Raw genomic sequence first — 24,296 nt, 5'->3', positions numbered from 1 at the left:
TTAGGGGGTGTTTGTTTGATAGGAAGTCGTGATTCCTTTTAACAGCAGGAAAAGCATCTCTGTTCCTGGAGGTGGATGGTATATCATTTTTGTAAGTTAGGGCAACTAGTGTGTAGCCACAAGACTTGACTGCAGTGGAGACTCTACCGCCCAGGTTTCGTACTTATATTCTGATTGGTAACTGGAGGTTAACTTCATTTTTTTCTTTTTCTTTTCTTCTTCTTTAGAATCAAACCTTGGAGCTTTATGATTTTGTGTAGCATGATTCATACAAGCCCTTTTCTATTCATTTAAGATTTACCTGAAACAGTTGTCTGGCCCAGACTGGAATTTTTGTGCAATCCAGATATTTTTTCTTAATCCATTCATCCATTGCAGAGTGTATTGACAAGTATCCTATGGGCAATGGATATCTTTGTGAAATAATTTATGATTTGTAGATATGTTTCAGTTCTTTCGGAAGGTCAAGTGGGTTGTAAATTTTCAGAACAATATTATTATATACTGTAGGTAAAAAAAAAATTAAAAAAGAAGGAAAAAAAAAAAAACAATAAAAAAGGAAGAAAGAAAAAGGATGTGAAATGGCCCCAATGGGCTATGAGCAAGCATAAATGGGCCTCCAAAATGGGGAAACGGATCCACATATGAAATATTTAACTAGAGCCCACTTCTAAACTTTTCCTTTAACTCTAACAATTCAACCCACTCTCTTATTTTTAAACTCGAGTTTACAACCAGAGCTAAGATTTTGAATTAGAAAATCAGGTTGGTTAATTCGAGTTACCCATATGACCAATATTCACAATAAAAATTTAATGTGATATTGAATTAATTTATGATTAAATTCTTCTTAAACAAAAAAAAAAGTTTTAAAAACTTATTACAAATTTTTAATAAATTATAAATAAATTCTTAAAAAATTAATTCTCCTAAATGTTAATATATAATAAATTAATATTTAACAAAGAAGGTTGAAAATAAAAAGGTGATTATAATTTGAATATTATATATAATGCATTTAATTTTTTTAAAATATAAATAATAGGAATAAAATTCGAGTTTGGGTTGAGCTGGGTTACTAGCACCTCAACCGAAGTGTGATTCTAATTAAGTTCCGGTTGAAATCTCTCACTTTGAGAAGTTTTAATATTATTTTTTATTATTTTTTACAAGTCACTGCATGTCCAAGTTTGTGTTAAAAAAAAAAAAAAAGAAAAGAAAAGAAAAAAAGAAAAAGAAAAAGAAAAAGAAAAAAAGGAAATATATATATATATAAATATCAATGGGTTAGGTCCCCTCTCATCTCCAAAACCTCCATCTTCATCCACAACGATTTCATTTCATGTGAATTACGGTGAGACAGTTTAGTCTCTCTCATATTTTATAGTTATTGGAGTAAATTGAAAGAGAGTTATTCGACAATGGCGTCGCCTTCGGATCACCAGGCCACCGTAATCGACGGCAAAGCAGTCGCACAGACAATTCGATCTGAAATCGCCTCCGAAGTTCGTCATCTGTCCCAGAAATACGGCAAGGTCACTCTTTCTCTCTCTCTATCTCTAGGGTTTGCAAGCTTTAAGTTAGTTTGTAGTAAATAATCATTTTAAGATTCCCTTTATTTTGCTGGAAAAGGCGAATTATAGCATCGATGGTATTCTATAAGAACTTCATCGACGTATTTGGAAATCTTTCATCTTTTAAACGCAATATTTACTTTCTAAATCCTGTAGCTGTAGAATTTACTCTTTTGTTTTGGGAAAAAAAATAGCCTGGAATTTTTTTTAGATGGAAAAATCAAGCAGTTGACACCTCCTGCTTCAATTTGTAGGCATGCCTGAATGAGAATATTGCCTTCTCAGTATGAATTTCTTGATATTCACTTACCACGTGATTTTCTACCCTTAACTATTGTTGTCATCCATTATCAAGAAATTAGTCCTCTTGATTCTAGCATGAAAAGTGACATACATTCAAAAACTGTGTTCATCGTTACTGATATTTAAGTTGTCATTTGTATATGCTGTGAAATTGGCTTACATTAAGAACAAGCACCTTCCTTGTCCTTTATGTTGGATTCTTAAAAAACTAAACCCCTTTCATAGAGGTCTATTGATTTATCACCAAATATTTAATGAAACTCTCATTGAACATTTTTTAATGTTCATGGGCATCGTCCTTTAGAAGAAAAAATATCTGAATATTGTTATCAATTTTCTAGGATTGCTTAGTTGCTAGTTATAGTTGTATGATTTAGAAAATTATAATACAAAGCATGCATTTAGGATTAACCTTTGAAGTTTTCGATCGGTCTTAGAACAGATTCTTGATACTAGTATAATATTATGTGTCTTATAACAAGTTCTTGATATAATATTATTATTATTTATTTATTTTTTACCATATATCATTGAGTCAGAAGTATGATATATTTTCTAATCTTAGGTCCCAGGACTGGCTGTAGTCATTGTGGGCAATAGAAAGGATTCTCAAAGCTATGTGGGTATGAAGAGAAAGGCATGTGCTGAAGTTGGGATTAAGTCCTTTGACATAGACCTCCCAGAGCAAGTACTTGAAGCTGAGTTGATTAGCAAGGTTCATGAGTTAAATGCAAATCCTGATGTACACGGTTGGTTATTAATACATAATAAGTCAATATGATATTCTCTATATTGCTTTCGCATGATTGTTGTTATTCTGTTAAAATATTTCCGAATTCCACTTGCATTTCTTTTGCTAATTTTTTTTTTTTTTTTTTTTTCCTATAAAAAGATTTCAATAAATGACTTCCTGTTTATATATTTTTCTGGTTAATATTCCTACCTACTTTTATTTAGTGCATTTGTTGGCAAAAAACCAATCTTATCATTTGGAGCCAAAATACCCTGAAAATGGTTTTGAGAGAGGACAGTTTGGTTCATTTGAGACCCACTTCCTGGTTCCAGCAGCAACAAGTGAAACATATTTGGAGAACAAACCTTCATTGGATATAGATATGAATATGATACCTGTAAAATTTTACATGGTATTATTGAAGAATATGAAAAATCTATGTTAAAACTTGGAGAAGTCCTTTGTTAGGTGCAATATTTTCGAATTATACGTTTCCGTAACGTTTTTTATTTTTGGTAATAACGAGAAAGTAAATACCGTTTCCAACATTTCAAAAAATATAGTGACAAAATGATTTCATAAGATATCTTGTTTGATCTTATATAAATGTTTGAAGGCAATCTTCTTTTCCTTACGATTGTTCTAGCATCCAGTGAGATTTGGTGAGATTTGATGAAAACTACTGCATGTTAAACTTTCTTCTGGTATCCTAAAGAACAAGTTTCGGCCATCTAGACATTAAAATGCGTGGTTCATTGGTTCTTGAAATCAGCACATGTTTAAATAATCAGTGAGGACCTGGTTTGTGTTGATGATGCAGGTATATTAGTTCAGCTTCCATTGCCAAAACATATAAACGAAGAGAAAGTCTTGACCGAAATCAGTCTCGAGAAAGACGTAGATGGCTTTCATCCTCTGAACATTGGCAAGCTGGCCATGAAAGGCAGAGAACCTCTGTTCCTTCCTTGCACCCCCAAGGCAATATATCCAGTCTTGAAATAATATATGGACATTCTTGTTCTAAATCTATGCTTCTTCAATTAGTTGCGTAAATAGTAACCCTATTGTTCATAGATTTGGGTCTCAGTGAGAGTATCTCCTGTTTGTTAACTAGAGAACTTTTGGTCTTATAAGATAGTATTCTGTCAACAGGGCTGTCTTGAACTTCTATCACGAAGTGGCATTAGCGTAAGGGGAAAGAAGGCAGTCGTGGTGGGTCGAAGTAACATAGTTGGATTGCCAGTTTCACTGCTACTTCTAAAGGCAGATGCCACAGTTACAGTTGTTCACTCACATACTTGTAATCCCGAGAATGTCATTCGTGAAGCAGACGTTATAATTGCTGCAGCAGGACAAGCAATGATGGTAAACAGATTTGGTTTTTTAGTTTAAAATAGACGTTATCTCAGTCATGTGCAATTCAGATTTAGTCACTGCAATATTCTTCATATGTTTGATGAAAATATCAACTATTTAGTTTATTTCCAGCTAGAAGATGCTTAATCCTTATTACATGTATTAAGAGAACATTACTTCATAGTTAAAAACTATATACACTTGAGTATTCAATGTTTGTGGTGGCATTATTTTAGAGAAATAAGCTTGTATACGAAGGATATTTACAAATTTTATCTACATCATTTTCAGATTAAGGGCAGCTGGATAAAACCTGGTGCTGCAGTTATTGATGTTGGGACAAACGCTATAGATGATCCAAGTAGAAAGTCAGGTTATCGACTTGTTGGAGATGTAGACTTTCGAGAAGCATGTAAGGTAGCTGGTTGGATAACTCCGGTTCCAGGAGGTGTGGGCCCAATGACTGTTGCAATGCTGCTGAAGAATACCTTGGATGGTGCCAAACGTGTGATTGAATTGTAAACTCCCTTGTTAATTTTTCACTTCACAATGAGATCTTGCGACTTTTCAAGATACAAATTTGTAGGAACGCATTTTTATATGTCCACTGCATATGCTTCTCCTCTACTTCTATAAGGATTACATAAAGTTATGAACGTCTTTAGCACTGCAGATAAATGATTAAAATAAACTTCGAGTGAAATTGAGGTACTTGAAGTAATTTTTTTACTTATGCTGATGGATTGATTCAGTAGCTTTATTTCACTTCGGTGAAAAATTTTACATGTGTAAAATTAAAAATCATCAAAATCATCTTTTCGTGGGTGAGCTGAACTTTAATTAGCGACTATATATTTTTAGGTCAATAAACTTGATTGATACAATTTATGGTAAGACTGACTGGATTGACCTAATTGTTTAAATGCCTGACAAACCCATTGAGCTTGTTCTCTCTACGTAATAAGGTTTCTTCTCCTCGACGAGAATAAAACCAGCGAAAACACCTGCATAAGGGCATCACAAAGGGGGAGCATCAAGTTTTCAAATGAAGAACACCTGCATAAGGGCATCACAAAGGCCAAGGAACTGCTTGAAAGCTGCAAATGCTCTATAAATCATAGGCCAAGGAACTGCTTGAAAGCTGCACATGCTCTATGAATCATAGGCCAAGGAACTGCTTGAAAGCTGCAATGCTCAATAAATCATCTGTGCTGGGACACTATATTATCCGTTGGAAGAATGGATTACCCGTTTTGAGCTCTGAGCTTTAAAATTTTGATTATATATACCAATAAATAAATAAGTTTGGATTTTAAATTACTAAGCATAAACACCATTCCTCTTAAAATTAATTAAAATAATACAAGCCCAATATATTTCAGTCAACTCGTAGACAAACATGATTTGGTTAGACCGGATCAAGTTCGAGTATAGCATGATTTGGTTAGATCGAACCAAGTTCGAGTAGAGCATGATTTGGTTAGGCCGGATCGAGAAGTTCGAAAATATGTATTGATTTGTGACACCTCTATTAGACTATTACTACTCAAGTTGTTGCAAAGTGCCTCTGTTCTGAAACTTGTTCCTTATAAATAACACCACTCACCTATTTATAGGTCTTTTTTTCACCATCTAAAAACTTCTACGTAAATATCTTAATAATTTACGTTTTACAAATTTTTTATTATTATTTTAGGATGTTTTACTTTTTTACAAGAATCTACAATCTCTTCCATATTCTAAATCTCCAACTCTCTCTATAATACTCTACAATTTTTACATCATCTAGAAGTGTACTCTATTCATGTCATGAATACGATACCCATACTCCTTAGTGTTCATGGATTGCCTGCATGGCGTAATCTCCTATATAATTAGACAGAACGAAAATATTCATTGTATCAAAATAAATCCTCCTCAATTTCAGACATTAATTGTGAGGTGGCATCTTTGATTTTTATGATTTATTACAAGTTTGTTAGATAATATTTTGCACATTGAAAATGGTAAACCATCAGAATAGTTTTAATGCACTTAATTTACCAATTGGGTTTATGTCAGCCTCAACTTACAGTCGAGAAGTGAGTGGACAGGTTTGCCATACTGAGGAACTTGTTAACAACAAACTGGTCCCAGCCTCTGAGGTGATTGTCAACGCTTGCTTATCCATAACTATGGTATCCTGAGTAGGTGTGAATGAGATCAAAAGAATCAAAGTGGTTTTCCATGGAGAAAACATATCACCACTTTATGTTGCTTTTTAGGCTTCATCCTCCGTCTCCTTATGACTTCATGAGTAATCATGCAGTACAAACCAGACTTCAGACATTTCTTTTCTGGAAAATGTGTGAATGATCGAGACTGAAAGAATCGAAGTGGTTTTCCGTGGGGAAAATGTCTCACCGCTTTATGGGTTTGTGGGTTTTTAGGGTTCGTCTCCTTCTTTTTTTATGAGTCATGGTCATGGTTCACCGTATCAATCGGTTTGTAATCATTTTGAAGGGTTTGAAATCATTACACACTTCTATAAATCAGTAACCGGTTTATATCGATATTCGTCCGTCGAAATTCGTTACACTGCAATCGCGATTAAACCGTGACTGCGAACCATGGTCGTGGATTCTTATTTGCCAATAATATCAAATTTTCAGAATTTAAACAATATTATTCCATGATTAATCAATCATTGCACAGAAAATACCTGATCAACTTTACTTGATAAGTCTATAAGACATGGTTCGCAGTCGCGGTATCGGTTGCGGTCATGATGTAACGGACTCGAACGAATATCAGTACAAACTGGTCGGTTCATAAAGGTGTTTAACGGTATTAGGCCTTAAAAGAAATGTTATGAACCGGCCGATACGGCTTTTCATGATATAACATTATATATACGGGGAAGAGGATATAAGAAATAACAAAATATTAAATTTGTACCCTTTTCATAGGTTATTTGGCAGAATAAACACTATATTTTATTTTTCATTAATTGACAAGATACACACATTACATTTACTTTATTCCTTTGAAAACTCAAATTTATGATTCATTTTGAAAGGAAGAAGAGATATCATTGCCTTTGGTAAATAAACATTGATTAATGGACAAAAATTATACTTACCCATTTAAAGTAATTGATCTCTACTAAATCTACGCCAAACTGAAAGTTGTAGCTGGTAAAACTTAGAACTAACAAAAATGAAAATCTTAATACAAAAGCTAGCATCTTAAGAATAACCGAACATGCTGCAGTCAAGGGTTCCCCGTAGGATCCCTAGGACTAAAGAAAGAGGCCTTCACATTAGAGTTAAGCAGTTTCAGAGCAGCATTAGTTGATGCACATTGGAGTTTTATACTGACTGATTGATCCTCCTTGTTTGATGGAAATGCCCATCAATGCTTCAAATGTGCCTGGCTTCACAACTCGTATCTCGTCCTATACACTTGTCGTTAGTGCGACATCCCCTGTAAATGTAATCCAGTTGTTCTTCCACAGCAATACAACACTCTTGAAGCAATCTTGCATCAAGATCAAGTGGCCGGGTGACTGATGAATCTACCACCGACGTCGGGCAATGTATGATCTCAAAAAAAAGAACATAGTGTCCCGGTAGAGATGATATTTCGGCATAGCTAGTGTATTCCACAAGTAGAGCATTGCAGGGTTGTAGCAGTTCCTTTGCCTTGGTGATGCCCTTGTGCAGGTCTTCTTCATTGGTTTTATCAATGTCGATGCTTAGAACCACATTTCTTCTACAGATGAATCGGAATTGTGGGGCTCGATTATGGAATCCTGTCACTTGTAGCAAATCTCCTGCGCGATGTCAGTATTCTGACTCAATAAAGAAAATATTAAACATCACAAATAGTTGTATTACAAAAATAACTTAAATTACATGACACATGATATGCCAATTTTTTGGCGGATGATATGATAACTTAACTTTGTATATTTAATTCGTCCAGAGAATTTTGTTTAGTGTTTTGTTTTGTTTTAGGCTTGCTACAGGAACCCCTTTCAAGCCCAAAATATGTTTGGCTGGGCTTGTTGTGTTTTAAACAGTTGCAAAATAATTTCAAAAATGGGCCCAAAATATGAAACACCATTTTGGTGTTTTTGGTTGTTTCTGTACTGTTTGGGCTATATTACACTGTGGCGGAGGAAACAAATTGTTCATTTAACTGTAGCGGAGGAAACACATATAAAAGGCAAAATTGGTCATTTTCTAGGGTTTTGGGTGCAGCTTCTCTTTGGGCGATTTTGGGCAACTCGCAAATCATCTCAGCCTCCCCAATCGCCTCCAACTCTATTCTTGTTCTCAACTCTGAACTTGCCATCTCTCTGTCTATGCAACTGCAAACTACTGTAGTTCACAAGAATCAGAGTTCAAAACCCATTTACTTCAGTTTATCTGTCTGTCTGCAAGAATCAAAAGTTCAAACCTATATCAAAACCCATATCGGCATATTATTTCAGATTGTTCAAAAAATGAAAACCCATATCTTTTAGTTTCCATCGCCCGCTGTTCCAGTTCGGGTTCGCCGTTTGCAAGCTTCCGCCGCTGGCCCGCTCTCTCAACTCTCAAAACTCATATCGGCGTATCATTTCAGATTGTTTTAATTTTTTTTCTATTTGAAATCAAGGTCTGTAATTCTTGTTTAATTTTTTTTTTTTTTTTTTTTGGCTAAATCAATTAATCTATCGAAATAATTTTTTTTTTTTTTGGCTAAATCTATTTGAAATCAAGGTCTATAATTCTTGTTTTAATTTTTTTTTTGGCTAAATCAATTTGAAATCAAGATCTGTAATTCTTGTTTTAATTTTTTTTTTTTGGCTAAATCAATTAGTGTATCGAAATAATTTTTTTTTTTGGCTAAATCTATTTGAAATCAAGGTCTGTAATTCTTGTTTTAATTTTTTTTTGGCTAAATCAATTGGTGTATCGAAATAATTTTTTTTTTTTTTTTTAGCTAAATCTATTTAAATTCAAGGTCTGTAATTCTTGTTTTAATATTTTTTTTGGCTAAATCAATTAATCTATCAAAATAAAAAAAACTTTTGCCTAAATTTGTTTTAATTTATGATCTTTTTATATAATTTTTATTTTATTTTATGAGTTTTAGTTATAAATATTTGTGAAGATAATGACTGAAACAGATTTCTTGCAGGATTTGCAAACAACTTGTAAAGAGAATAATAAAATTGAAAATAGGTTATTGCAAAAATTTAAGACTTTTACATGAAAAAATATTGACAATATTTGAATTATTAAAATACACTTTTTAGACATTTTTGTAAATAAATTATAAAATTTAATAATATAAATTTATTATTTCATAATGTGACATTGTAACAGTTAGAGTGACCAAACATGTTTTGCATGTTTTTGTTTCTGACATTTTCACAGCAAAATATAGTTCCCAAATGTGCTTCCGAATTTTTTCCAAAACACTTTTACAACAAAAATACTGTTTCTGTCTTAACCAGAAACAACACGCAAAAAACAAAGCGCATGCCAAACGGGCCCTACATGATATTTTTGAGAGAAAAAATAAGAAAAAATTATTTATGATAAAATCTAAACCTCAACAAAACTCTTTGACAAACGTTGAAGGGGTTAACTCTCTCTCTTCAATAAGAAGCCTAATTTTCTGAACCAATTTTTATGTGTGAATAATTAAATAAATACATAATTCACTTCAAAGTCTCTTAAAACTATATTTTGAGTCATTTTTCTCTTAAATAACAACCTTAATTTCATCGTTATCTACATGTTTGAATAATATAATTATATATAATCAAACTCATGTTTATCATAATTATAAAGTCAAAATAATGCTGGAGATATTATATATATAACAAAAGATGAAAGTAGAGAAAAGAAAAAAAAATTAGAGGGACAAACCTAATGTAATGTTCGGTCTCACTTTTCCTTCAATGGATAATTCACACAAATACATACATACATATATATATGTGTGTGTGTGATTGGAATCATCTACTCAACTTTGAATTTGTCTGCCTTCTTAATTTAAATATAAGTTAAATATATTAATACTTCAATGAAAAAAAGAAAGGAAAGGTAATATCTATTAGGATATATTCGAATTATTCAAGCCGTGTAACATTGCTCTATTTCACTTTGGTGAAATAATATTTTTTACATATATCTAAAAATAGGAATTATCTTTTCGTTCTCACTTCTCCTTATATTTCACTTTGCTAATTTGCTACGAATTAAATTGTTTTCTCCACATGAATAAGGTTTCAGTCTCTTCTATCATTTTGTCATGGCCTACGCCTTCTACCTCTTCGCGACAACTCACTCCCACTTCTGATTGTAGTGTCTCATACTCTTCACTTGCGCTCACACCAAGACTGTAAATCAATCAAGCTCTCTATGAATAGCTTAATTTCACTCGCTAAAAGCTCATTTTGCGTTAATTTGTTTAATACATGTCAAACTTGATTAATAAACATGCCCAAATCCTGCTGGGCTCGTTAATCAACTAATGCATTCATGAACAAGTTCACTAGTAAATAAATAAGTTTGGATCTAAATTATTTAAAAATAGAGCTTAAACAACTCAACCTATTCATCTTAAAGTTATATTTATTGTGATAATTTTATTATACTTAATTTCTATTTATATTTATATAACTGTTGTAAACTTATACACAATAATATAAAAAAAAAAACATGTTTGTTATATATATATCTATGTGGTGTCCACAGTAACTGAAGTCAATGATGACACAAAATTGGCGTGAGAAGGAAGATTGGAAGATTAGCTTGCTATGAAAGCCATTATCATAGCTTGTTTGGGAAGCCTCAGTGTATGTCTATAAATAGTCTTCTTGTATATAATTGACGGTATAAGGAAAAACAGTTTTTTCTCTCTTTTTATTCCATCTCTTCGTTCTCTCTCTCTATCTCTCTAAAGCTCTATTTTTATCTCTTTTATAATATTACTCTCTCTCTCTATATATATATACCTACACACATATTTTATTACACGTTATCAGCACGAGCTCTATCCATCTGAGATTTGAAGAATAAGCTTTCTCTCCCTTTTTCTATCCCAACTATATATCTATTTTGTAATATTAGTTTTGATAGATTGTTGGGTTAGTTTGCTTTATCGAAGAACATTGTATTCCTGACTCCAAAGGGTAAGAAAAGTTTAATTATGGATTATTGTTCATTAAATAAATTGGTTCACTTAAATGATATATGTGCTTATACTATGATCGGTTCTACCACCTTTATTATTTACTAATTTATGGCCAGTTTTACTACCTTTATTATTTAATAATTTATTCCCCATGGCTGGTTTTACCACCTTTGTTATTTAAATAATTCATATTATGTTATTATTTCATTTCATGCCATTTATTTATATACTATGCTAAATTATATTTTTATATTATTGTCACATCTAGTTATTCTGGCCCTGGATATTTCTGGCAAAAATTATTTATCTTGGATTCTGGATGCTCAGATCCATTTGGATGCCATGGGCCTTGGAGACACAATCAAAGAAAAAAATGATGCATCATTGCAAGATAAAGCAAAGGCCATGATTTTCTTCTAGCCCTATATTAATGATGAACTGAAAACTGAATACCTCACTGAAAGAGATCCACTTTGTTTGTGGTACAATTTAAAAGAAAGATACGATCATCAAAAAATAGTCATCCTCCCAAAGGTCAGGGCTGATTGGCTACAACTGAGGTTGCAAGATTTTAAAATTATGGCTGAATATAACTCTGCTCTGTTCAAAATCAGCTCTACATTGAAATTATGTGGTGATACTGTTACTGATAAACTTTTACTAGAAAAAACATTCACCACATTTCACGCCTTGAATGTACTCTTGTAACAACAATATCGAGAGCGTAGATTTAAAAAATATTTAGAACTGATATCATGTTTGCTTGTGGCAGAGCAAAATAATGAACTTTTATTGAGAAACCACCAGTCTCGTCCAACTGGATCGACACCGATCCCTGAAACATATGTTGCCTTATCCCGTGGTCGTGGATGCGGACGTGGACGTGGTCGTGGTAGTAGAAATAAATATGGTCGTGGTAAAAATAACTACCACAATAATGAATATGGTCGTGGTAGAAATCATTCTTATTACCATGAAGGATATCAATCCTCACATTTTCGCAATCAGAGATCCACACCATGTCCTCAAAGGAGAGATCATATTGAAATGAAACAGGGAAAATGGAAGGATGTGGCTCAACCTTTCAAGGCACACGATAATACTTGTTATCGATGTGGCATGACAGGGCATTGGCAAAGTATTTATCGTACACCTAAGCATCTGGTTAAACTTTACCAAGCCTCAATGAAAGAAAAGGGAAAACAAAAGGAAATGAATTTCCTTGATCATGATGAGCCAGTTGACATTATAAATCTAGAAATGAATTTCATTGATCATAATGAGCCAGTTAACATCACAAATTTGGATGTATCAGATTTCTTTGAGGACCGTGATGAAAAGATAGACTTCCTGATTGGTGATGGAAATATCTACACCAATTAATATTATTTTCTTTTCATGTTCTGTCTACTATGTTTTTATTTTCCTTGTATTAAAGTTTTATATTATAGTTTGTATTAAAGTTTCTTTTGTTATAAAAGTTTCTTTTCTGATAAAGAAATTTGCATGCATATGAATGGATCTTACTAGTTCCAAAATAAATGGAAAAGATATATATCTTGCAGATAGTGGAACAACACATACAATCATTCGAAATCAAAAATATTTTTCTCACTTAACTCTGACAGACGCCAGTGTTAGTACCATATCAGGTCCCACCAACTTGATTGAAGGCTCCGGACGAGCCAACATCATTTTACCACATAGAATAAGATTACAACTCAATGATGCCTTATATTTTACAAGATCTCGGAGAAATCTGTTAAGTTTTAAAAACTTGCGTCATAATGGGTATCATATTGAGACTGCAAATGAAAGAAATGTGGAATATCTCTACATTATTTCCATTACCTCAGGCAAAAAGTTGATATTAGAAAAACTCCCTGTATTCTCTTATGGGTTATACTATATAACCATTAGAACAATTGAGTCAAATGCTGTGATCCATAAAAAATCTTGTGACCCAAAACTTTTAATACTTTGGCATGATCGACTTGGTCACCCGGGGAGTACAATGATGCGTCGAATTATTGAAAATTCACATGGACACCCACTAAAAGATCAAAAGCTCATCTTACCAAATAATCATCTATGCACCGCTTGCTCACAAGGTAAGTTGATTATTAGACCATCCCCTTCAAAAGTCATTGTTGAGTCTCCTCCATTTTTACAACAAATTCACGGGGATATATGTGGGCCAATTCATCCATCCTCTGGACCATTTCGTTATTTTATGGTCTTAATTGATGCCTCAACACGATGGTCACATGTTTGTCTACTTTCTACTCGTAATGTTGCATTTGCTAAACTTTTTGCTCAAATCATCAAATTGCTGGCACACTTTCTTGATTACCCAATCAAGACAATTCGTCTTGATAATGCCGCTGAATTTTCTTCTCAAGCTTTTGATGATTATTGCATGTCAGTTAGAATTAATGTTGAACATCCTGTTGCACACCCTCATACTCAAAATGGTATGGCTGAATCTTTTATTAAAAGACTTCAGCTAATTGGTCGTCCTTTGCTTATGCGAACAAAATTACCTATTTCTGCCTGGGGTCATACCATATTGCATGCTGCATCATTAGTTCGTATACGACCAACTGCTTTTCATAAGTACTCACCATTGCAACTTCTTTTTGGTCAACAACCAAATATCTCCCACATATGAGTTTTTGGTTATACTATATATGTTCCAATTGCACCACCCCAACGCACTAAAATGGGTCATCAACGTAGACTTGGAATTATGTTGGTTTTGATTCTCCATCTATTATTAGATATGTTGACCTAACAGGTGATATCTTTAAAGCACGATTTGCTGACTGTCATTTTGATGAGACTGTTTTCCCACCATTAGGGGGAGAAAAGGCACAGCAGCAACGTGATCTTACTTGGAATGACTTGGAATTGTCTCATTTTGATCCTCGTACAAATGTTACAAATCAATTACCTGATGCATTTACTGATATAAAGAAAGTGATAAAATCACATATACCAACTGTAAATATTCCAGCTCGAATTGCTGTCCCTAAGGGACCTTCTGTTAGTAATGCAGCAAATGCATCTTAAACACGCCTGAAGCGTAGCAGACCAGTTGGTGCAAAAGATACTGCTCCTCGTAAGAGGAAATCACAAAGAAAAGCTGGCACTCTTGAAGAGGCCACCAAAAGAGCAATAGATATTATTGATCAATCTGAGACAATAGCCTTTGATAAGACAGAGGCTCTTGATGAGTCTCAGGTACCTAAACATGATGAAATAATAAATATTGATGAGGCAAAGGTAACAGATGATGATGTGGCTCTTGATGAGGCACATGCCCTTGATGAGGCAAATGTACCTGAAAATGATGATATCTCACTAAATTATGAAATGAGATGGAATAGAAATGAAATTGTTGTCGACAACATATTCTCATATCTCGTTACTCTTGATATTGATAATGAGGATCCGGAACCTCAAAACGTCGAAGAATGTCGACGAAGAAATGATTGGCCAAAATGGAAAGAAACGATACAAGCAGAGCTAAATTCATTAGCTAAACGTAAAATATTTGGACCAGTAGTCCAGACACCTGAGGGTGTTAATCCTGTTGGGTACAAATGGGTGTTTGTACGAAAACATAATGAGAAAAATGAAATCGTGAGATACAAAGCTCGACTAGTAGCTCAAGGTTTCTCACAAAGACCTGGTATTGATTATGAGGAAACATACTCTCCTGTGATTGATGCACCCACATTTAGATTCATAATACATTTGGCAGTAACAGAAAGATTGCATATGCATCTAAGGGACATAGTTACAACATATTTATATGGATCACTAGATAGTGATATTTATATGAAAATCTCAGAAGGATTTAAAATGTTTGAAACAAAAGCACATAATATGCACTCGATAAAATTACAACGATCCTTATATGGATTGAAGCAATCTGGATGCATGTGGTATAATAGCCTTAACGATTACTTACTTAAAGAAGGGTATGTGAACAGTTGTAATACCCCTAATTTTAAAAGGATAGTCTCGATATTTATTTATTTGTTTTAATTGTAAATTAAATGTTTTCTTTTCTTTTATTATTTTATTTTATTTTTCTTTTATGGTTATGGTTAGTAGTAATGGGCCAACCAATTGGGTCCCATGAACTACTTGGATAGGAGGTTGGATGTGTATGGATTATTACCCATGGATAATGTATGTATATATATATATATATATTATATACATATATAAAAAGGAAAGTAGTTTATTAATTATTTTTATGGTAACTTGGGTAGTAATATTTAATCTGATGTATATGTTTTATATTTAAATAATAAAAATATATATAGATTTGATACGTATTATGTTTTAAGTTACTTTATAATATTATGATAACTTAAGTATTATTGGATAATCCATTAATAAATAAGGGAATGTGTATAATTTATTTATTTAATAAACATATACATAAATTATATACGTAACATATTTTACTTACCTTTTTAATATATATATAAAAGAGAAAGTAATTTATTAATTACTTTTATGGTAATTTAGGTAGTAATATTTAATCTGATGTATATGTTTATTTAAATAACAAAAATATACATAGATTTGATACGTGCTTTGTTTTAAGTTACTTTATAATATTATGGTAACTTAAATATTATTGGATAATCCATTAATAAATAATGGAATGTGTATAATTTATTTATTTAATAAACATATACATAAATTATATACGTAACATATTTTGCTTACTTTTTTAATATTTTTATTTATTTAATTTTTTTAGTTGACTTGGATTGGGAAAAGGGTTGGTTATTTTATTTAACTTATAAATATATAGCTATAGGTTGTAGAAAGGGGTTAGAAATATTCACGTGATATATACTTGAGAGATAGTGTTAGAGAGGGAAGGAGGAAAAAGAAGGAATGAGAAGAAAAATCCTATAGAGAGAAGATCAAGGAAGAAGAAGTTTAACTTTTGATCCGAAAGTTTAAGGTAAGTTCTTCTTCTATCTCTTTCCCTTTGATTCGTGTTTCTGTACATGCCTAGGAAATTCCAGAATTTATTAAACACATAAAATTAAATAATTATGCATGTTTAATTGGATTAGAACATAGGTTTTATGAAATTGGTCCATATCTGTTCTTGTGTTATGAATTGATAAAATGCATGATTTTGATTTGATTTCTTATGTGAATTTTTACATGTTTAAATTATGTATTTTTCATATCTGTGGAATGATGGAACGTAGAAACATGCCTAAGATTCCTGAACATTAAATAGAGACTAGGTTTGGATTTTAATAAATTTAAATAGACTCAATCATAATGATGCTTGCTATTTGAATGTTTTAAACAAACGAATGGATTTAATCTTTTAAAATATTTTAGCAATTGAGATTAAATGTGTAGGATGAATTGGATATGGAGAATCCTTATTTAACGGTATAATAAAATATCATCATGTATAAGATTCAGTTTGTGTAGGACATATGATATAGGAAGTTTAAAGAAATAATAAGTCATTCCTATTATGTGATAACTTGATATCATATTTATCATAGTTATTTATGGAATGTTTGATGTATTTCCTTAATTGTTACATCAATTGTTGGATTGTTTGGTTTAATGCACCGGTATGGGACGGTGGCATTCTAGGGATGGATTAACTTATCAGTTAAGTCCTACCTATTTTATGTAAGGGAATGAATTAACTAAAATGTTAAGTCCTACCTATTTTATATAAGGGAATGGATTAACTAAAATGTTAAGTCCTACTTATATTTAAGTCAGGTCAGCTGAACAAGTTGAATGACTTATGGAGGATTAATTTATTATATAAGGGAATGGATTAACTAAAATATTAAGTCCTACTTATATTCAAGTCAGGTCAGCTGAACAAGTTGAATGACTTATGGAGGATTAATTTATACTGGAAAGGATGGTTACTAGATTTTATATATATAAGTGTGGTGCCATGATATGAGCTTGAGTCTCAGGATCAATGGTTAGGGCGCGTATATCGTCAGGGATGTGTAGCTAGATATAGTGTAGTTGTGTACCCTGGTAGGTCTAGGTACTCATGCCCACTATATGTGCGTTTTGCATGTTGCCTACTATTCAGGTTGAGACAACCCTATAGTCTAGTGAGATTCCTTTAGTGTGTGTATATATATATACGGACTACTAGTTACTGTTGGATTGACTAGGATGTATACGTGTATCGGATCTCTGCTTGGACTGTAGTAGAGTAGAACTTGTTTGTGGGCCTGACCCACCATTATTTTTCAGGTATTCGTCACGAGTAGAGGTTGTTCGTGCTGAGCGGGGATCAGTCTACTTCATTCTTCCGATACTACATAGGAGTTCCTTTATGATTCAGTTTCCTGTTTTAGATTACTGTCATTTGTTTAGTTTGGATTTTCTAGGGGTCCACACAGTATGGATTCCCGAGTTGTATTTTGGAGGATCAGTTGTATCAGAAGAGTTTATTAATTAATGGAAATATATTATGAGGTTTATTATTAGATTATCATTTTAGTTTCTTGTCAGCATTTTATTTATTCTTCTTTATTCTTTTGTACTCTGTGTTCGTTTATTATCAATTTGTTTTGATATCCTCGGGTATTCGGGCGTGGGCCTGGCCAACCCGCATTCGGAAATTCGAGGGTATCACAGTTGGTATCAGAGCACTCCAGGTTCAAGTGTCCTTAGGAGTGTCTTTCTTTATGTGACTTCCGCGTTGCGTCTCTTAAAACTTAGAGCCCGTATTAGGATTCATTGTACTCTATTTACGATTTGTTAGGAGGAGCTGATGTCAATTATATTCTATAGTCATAGAATGGTTGGCACTAGGAAAAGGATGAGTTCAAGGCGAAAGCGATAAAGACCCAAAGGAGTAAAGGAGTACGTTGTCGATTTCGTTGCCATAAGGCAGAGTTAAGGATCGATGTTTAGGTTCGTTTGGCGTTACTTTAAAAGTATAAGCCAAGGAAGGATTTAGGTGTACGTGATAGGTCACCGCATATCAGGGCCAACACGACTTCAGTTGATCTCAAAAAGGAGACAAGCGAGGAGTAAGAACAGAAGAGGATCCTAATGGAGGAGATTTATGTGCATCCAATAAAGAGGGTACTAAATCTTGAGGATGGATGATCGCGCGAGGTGATCTGAATTGCTAATAGTATAGCGAATGTTATTAGTAGAATTGGGGTTAATCAATCTACAAATAATTAAGCTTTCTTATCATCTCTAAAAGAGGTATATAAGAAGTATTGTTCAGGAGTTTGGGGATCGGATGTGTTCTTATCAGAATGAAATACATAATTTTTAAATCACATATAAGAGGGCATTGGTATTATGTTTTGACGTTCTAATTCGCTTTAAAAAGCCAAGTTAGACAGTTTACATTCCGCATATAAGAAGGATGGGGGTTAAGCCTTTGGTATTTGTTTAGGCAAATATTTGTGTTTTTAAGTTATGTTTTAAAGGATATGTTTCGAGATTGGATAATTATTTATGAAACTATAAAAGGAAATTTTGAAAAAATCTAGTAAGGTTGATTTCAAAGGAGACTTTCTTTTTTAGAAAAAACGATATCCTAAGTAGGAGTATATCTTGTTTTATTGTGTTTATCATACGTGTTTTAATTTTTTTTTTTTGTTAATTACTCAGGATTTGGTATGTGGTTTAGTTGGGGACACAAGTGTGTGATCAGCTAACTATTGTTTTAATAACATGGACTAATAGCGCTATTTACGCTAGATTTGTGAGCATACGGTCATAGGATTTGGTAGATATACATAAATCTAGCCAATCTATTGGATCTGGACATGTATCATTATGGTATGTTTTGAGATGGGATAATTAAACTATCACTACGAGTCAAACAATCTAGAACGATTAGTTTGATATACTTTACGTTAGGTATGGATTCGTATAATATTACAACGCCATGATATTGGTGGTTGTTAATGTTTCGGTATGCGTGAGGTAGTGGTAAATAAAGATCACTGTAACGCCATGATGATTTATCAGAGGTGCTGGATTTGCTGAACATCTTTTTGAAAATTTGAGAAGTTGTTACCAAGTCAGAAGGAGGATTTAGTACTGGATTAAGTACTTATTGGAATGACACCAAGTGAGGATAGGAGACTAAATAAATATTCATCAGTAAATTCTTAATCAAGAATTTATTCACGAGGGCGTGTCATTAGGAGGAATTTGCTGGTGTTGCACATGGAGGGGGAAACTAAGTCTCTTCATTTCCATAAATAATATGAAATTATTTTTTAATCACAATTTGTAACAATTAGCTGTTGCTAGGAAATTGATAACTTATGTAAAGGATGGAAAGAATTCATGTTCTTTTGAAGTTAGACAAAGAAGTCAAATTGTCATTAACTTGTCTTAAAAAAACAAGGTGTGTCAAAGACAAGATGGTGAGACCAAACACCTATATAAAAATGAGGTGCATGGTATGTATGGAAAGGTCGTTGTTGACTTTTGTTGAGTTAAAGTCATAGTTGACTATTGATAAATGGAATTACCGATTGACTTTCAATATCGGTAAGTTTATCACGGATCAGTGGTGGATAGATTTAGTTGCAGAATTCGCTTTTGAAGATACTCCAATTTAAACAATGGGTACAGACGAAAGCTGGTAGTACCGGATTAACAGTACTTTCTGCAGACAAATTGGATGGAGGATGCAAGGACTGAGTTTCACAACTCTTAGTTCTTTATTTATCCTAGTGGAAATATGATGCTTCACGGTATGAAGCAGACGTTTGGAGGACAGGCAGGAGGGGGGACATAGTGATTTTGTCTCCATTGTAATTTTTATTAGATAGTCGAGATAGACCATCAGAGATCACTAGATCATTTACAGCTATTCCCTATATTGAAGTGGAAATGAGAGAACATTTTTCAAGGATTTAGTTGAGGGATTGCTGACATCGCACAAGGGTCATGATTCTGGATAGGATATTGGTTGACTGATAAGTTAGGTCAGCTTAGTTCTTGTCTATTTAGAACTGGTAGGACTTTAGTTCATACAAATAGAATGGATCACGAGATGGTTTAGATAGATAGAAGTGGTAATTCACACTTTATATCAAGTTCCATCTGGTGGAAGCAATTATGGAAGTGGATGCTCTTAACAACTGATAAGATGTTTAAATCTTTCGGTTCGTTGATGAGTTATCAGTTGAATGTATAGCAGGTGTAATAATAACACTTGTTATTACCAAGGTAGTTCAAGAGATCAATTTAAAATATTGGAGCTGACCCTAGAGAAGGAGTTTAAGGTACTGGAGGAGAGTTAGTAGTTTCTGTAAATAGTGATATGACGGTCGGGCGACTGAGATGGAAATTTATAATTTTTCTTGGTACACCCAAATGGTTAGAAGGTACATCACGACATTAAATGTCAGTTTTGGTGAACAGGTACGGATTGGGACGCGTATATAATTGGCCTAAGTGTAAAACCTGCTACAATGGTGGAAAGTTGATCATCGGATATCATAGGAATATTTAGCCACTTCTTATAACAAATATGGAAGTTGAACTAAACAGGAGTGACGGTCAGTGGGAAGAATCGACATTGATTTGGAATTTCAATTTTTCATATGGAATCCGAGTAGTGGATTGAGAAAGATCGCTTAAGGACATAAATTTGAGTAATGCTTATTTTAGAACTTCATAGTAGTTCTATAGTTCAGTGATAGTGGTGTTATAACATGTGATGTCCATATTAGTGGATGCAAAGTGCTATTTCGAATGAGCTTTATGAAGATTTTGGAGCAACAGCTCTACTTCATATCTATAAACGGATGAATTAATAGAGAGATTAAATTAGACCATACAGGATATGTTTGAGGCGTATATCCTAGATTTTTATGGACAGTTGGAAGTGTTTACTTCACTTGTCGGAATTTTGTCTGTGATATTGTTGGCATAAGAAGGTTAGAGTGACAACTTTTGAGGTTTTGTATCTTTCACAATGCATACCTCTTATTTGTTGGTTGGAAATGGAAGTAAGGGTTGTACAATCAGACCTCGACTTCATTTAAAAATATGCCGGAAAGAGATACTTCCCTTTGTATTGAACTGCGCGCAGTTGGGAGGCAACAATAGGATGTTGTTAATAGTTGAACTCGTATACTAGAGTTTTTCTATCAGGGAGTAGTTTGCTCGTTCTGTTTTCTATGTAGGAAGAAAGACGATTTTTGGAGAAAGGTCAATTTTACTTATTACATTGACTTTTAGAAGATTGTGTTTCGCAATTGAGGCAGTCACCTCTGAATTAGCGTTACCAAATTATTACCGCTGGGTGCATAGGAGTTTGTGCGTATATTCTATGACACTTGGAGGTATGTAGATCATTCCCTTGTCGACATAAGAGGATTACGTTGTTATTTGATACAACCTACGCATTGTATGATTATTGTGTTTCTTAAAATATAGGAACTCTGTATACCACTTGGTATATTGGAGTTAAGTGGAGCCCTTATAGTGAGGTTGCGTCTATTTGGGAATATGAGGATGTTTTTCGCTCACAGTTTCCAAGCATAATGGAAGAAAGTAAGGGCGAATTCCGAGGACGGAATTCCTTTTATTAGAGGGGAAGAATGTAATACCCCTAATTTTAAAAGGATAGTCTCGATATTTATTTATTTGTTTTAATTGTAAATTAAATGTTTTCTTTTCTTTTATTATTTTATTTTATTTTTCTTTTATGGTTATGGTTAGTAGTAATGGGCCAACCAATTGGGTCCCATGGACTACTTGGATAGGAGGTTGGATGTGTATGGATTATTACCCATGGATAATATATGTATATATATATATATATATATTATATACATATATAAAAAGGAAAGTAGTTTATTAATTATTTTTATGGTAACTTGGGTAGTAATATTTAATCTGATGTATATGTTTTATATTTAAATAATAAAAATATACATAGATTTGATACGTATTATGTTTTAAGTTACTTTATAATATTATGGTAACTTAAGTATTATTGGATAATCCATTAATAAATAAGAGAATGTGTATAATTTATTTATTTAATAAACATATACATAAATTATATACGTAACATATTTTACTTACCTTTTTAATATATATATAAAAGAGAAAGTAATTTATTAATTACTTTTATGGTAATTTAGGTAGTAATATTTAATCTGATGTATATGTTTATTTAAATAATAAAAATATACATAGATTTGATACGTGTTATGTTTTAAGTTACTTTATAATATTATGGTAACTTAAATATTATTGGATAATCCATTAATAAATAATAGAATGTGTATAATTTATTTATTTAATAAACATATACATAAATTATATACGTAACATATTTTGCTTACCTTTTTAATATTTTTTTTTAGTTGACTTGGATTGGGAAAAGGATTAGGGTTATTTTATTTAGCCTATAAATATATAGCTATAGGTTGTAAAAAGGGGTTAGAAATATTCACGTGATATATACTTGAGAGATAGTGTTAGAGAGGGAAGGAGGAAAAGGAAGGAATGAGAAGAAAAACCCTGTAGAGAGAAGATCAAGGAAGAAGAAGTTTAACTTTCGATCCGAAAGTTTAAGACAAGTTCTTCTTCTATCTCTTTCCCTTTGATTCGTGTTTCTGTACATGCTTAGGAAATTACAAAATTTATTAAACACATAAAATTAAATAATTATGCATGTTTAATTGGATTAGAACATAGGTTTTATGAAATTGGTTCATATCTGTTCTTGTGTTATGAATTGATAAAATGCATGATTTTGATTTGATTTATGATGTGAATTTTTACATGTTTAAATTATGTATTTTTCATATCTGTGGAATGATGGAACGTAGAAACATGCCTAAGATTCCTGAACATTAAATAGGGACTAGGTTTGGGTTTTAATAAATTTAAATAGACTCAATCATAATGATGCTTGCTATTTGAATGTTTTAAACAAACGAATGGATTTAATCTTTTAAAATATTTTAGCAATTGAGATTAAATGTGTAGGATGAATTGGATATGGAGAATCCTTATTTAACGGTATAATAAAATATCATCATGTATAAGATTCAGTTTGTGTAGGACATATGATATAGGAAGTTTAAAGAAATAATAAGACATTCCTATTATGTGATAACTTGATATCATATTTATCATAGTTATTTATGGAATGTTTGATGTATTTCCTTAATTGTTACATCAATTATTGGATTGTGTGGTTTAATGCACCGGTATGGGACGGTGGCATTCTAGGGATGGATTAACTTATCAGTTAAGTCCTACCTATTTTATATAAGGGAATGGATTAACTAAAATGTTAAGTCCTACTTATATTTAAGTCAGGTCAGCTGAACAAGTTGAATGACTTATGGAGGATTAATTTATTATATAAGGGAATGGATTAACTAAAATATTAAGTCCTACTTATATTCAAGTCAGGTCAGCTGAACAAGTTGAATGACTTATGGAGGATTAATTTATACTGGAAAGGATGGTTACTAGATTTTATATATATAAGTGTGGTGCCATGATATGAGCTTGAGTCTCAGGATCAATGGTTAGGGCGCGTATATCGTCAGGGATGTGTAGCTAGATATAGTGTAGTTGTGTACCCTGGTAGGTCTAAGTACTCATGCCCACTATATGTGCGTTTTGCATGTTGCCTACTATTCAGGTTGAGACAACCCTATAGTCTAGTGAGATTCCTTTAGTGTGTGTATATATATATACGGACTACTAGTTACTGTTGGATTGACTAGGATGTATACGTGTATCGGATCTCTGCTTGGACTGTAGTAGAGTAGAACTTGTTTGTGGGCCTGACCCACCATTATTTTTCAGGTGTTCGTCACGAGTAGAGGTTGTTCGTGCTGAGCGGGGATCAGTCTACTTCATTCTTCCGATACTACATAGGAGTTCCTTTATGATTCAGTTTCCTGTTTTAGATTACTGTCATTTGTTTAGTTTGGATTTTCTAGGGGTCCACACAGTATGGATTCCCGAGTTGTATTTTGGAGGATCAGTTGTATCAGAAGAGTTTATTAATTAATGGAAATATATTATGAGGTTTATTATTAGATTATCATTTTAGTTTCTTGTCAGCATTTTATTTATTCTTCTTTATTCTTTTG

General features: G+C 32.8%; 1 protein-coding gene across 1 annotated transcript; it reads left to right on the top strand.

The window, feature by feature from the left end:
* The first annotated feature begins 1,289 nt into the window (after positions 1-1,289).
* On the top strand, positions 1,290-4,699 carry LOC132268854 (bifunctional protein FolD 2). Its single transcript, XM_059769716.1, has 5 exons — positions 1,290-1,535; positions 2,443-2,626; positions 3,431-3,588; positions 3,763-3,975; positions 4,258-4,699. The coding sequence occupies exons 1-5, from the start codon at positions 1,422-1,424 to the stop codon at positions 4,486-4,488; spliced, it is 900 nt and encodes a 299-aa protein (XP_059625699.1). The 5' UTR covers positions 1,290-1,421; the 3' UTR covers positions 4,489-4,699.
* Positions 4,700-24,296: the final 19,597 nt, after the last annotated feature.

Source organism: Cornus florida, unplaced genomic scaffold (genome assembly GCF_030987335.1).
Source record: "Cornus florida cultivar Cherokee Brave unplaced genomic scaffold, ASM3098733v1 CherokeeBrave_3.0.0_Hap2_Chr08, whole genome shotgun sequence".
Classification (NCBI taxonomy): domain Eukaryota; kingdom Viridiplantae; phylum Streptophyta; class Magnoliopsida; order Cornales; family Cornaceae; genus Cornus; species Cornus florida.
Note: the sequence above shows the minus strand (reverse complement) of the source record. Positions and strands in the feature narration are given on the sequence as shown.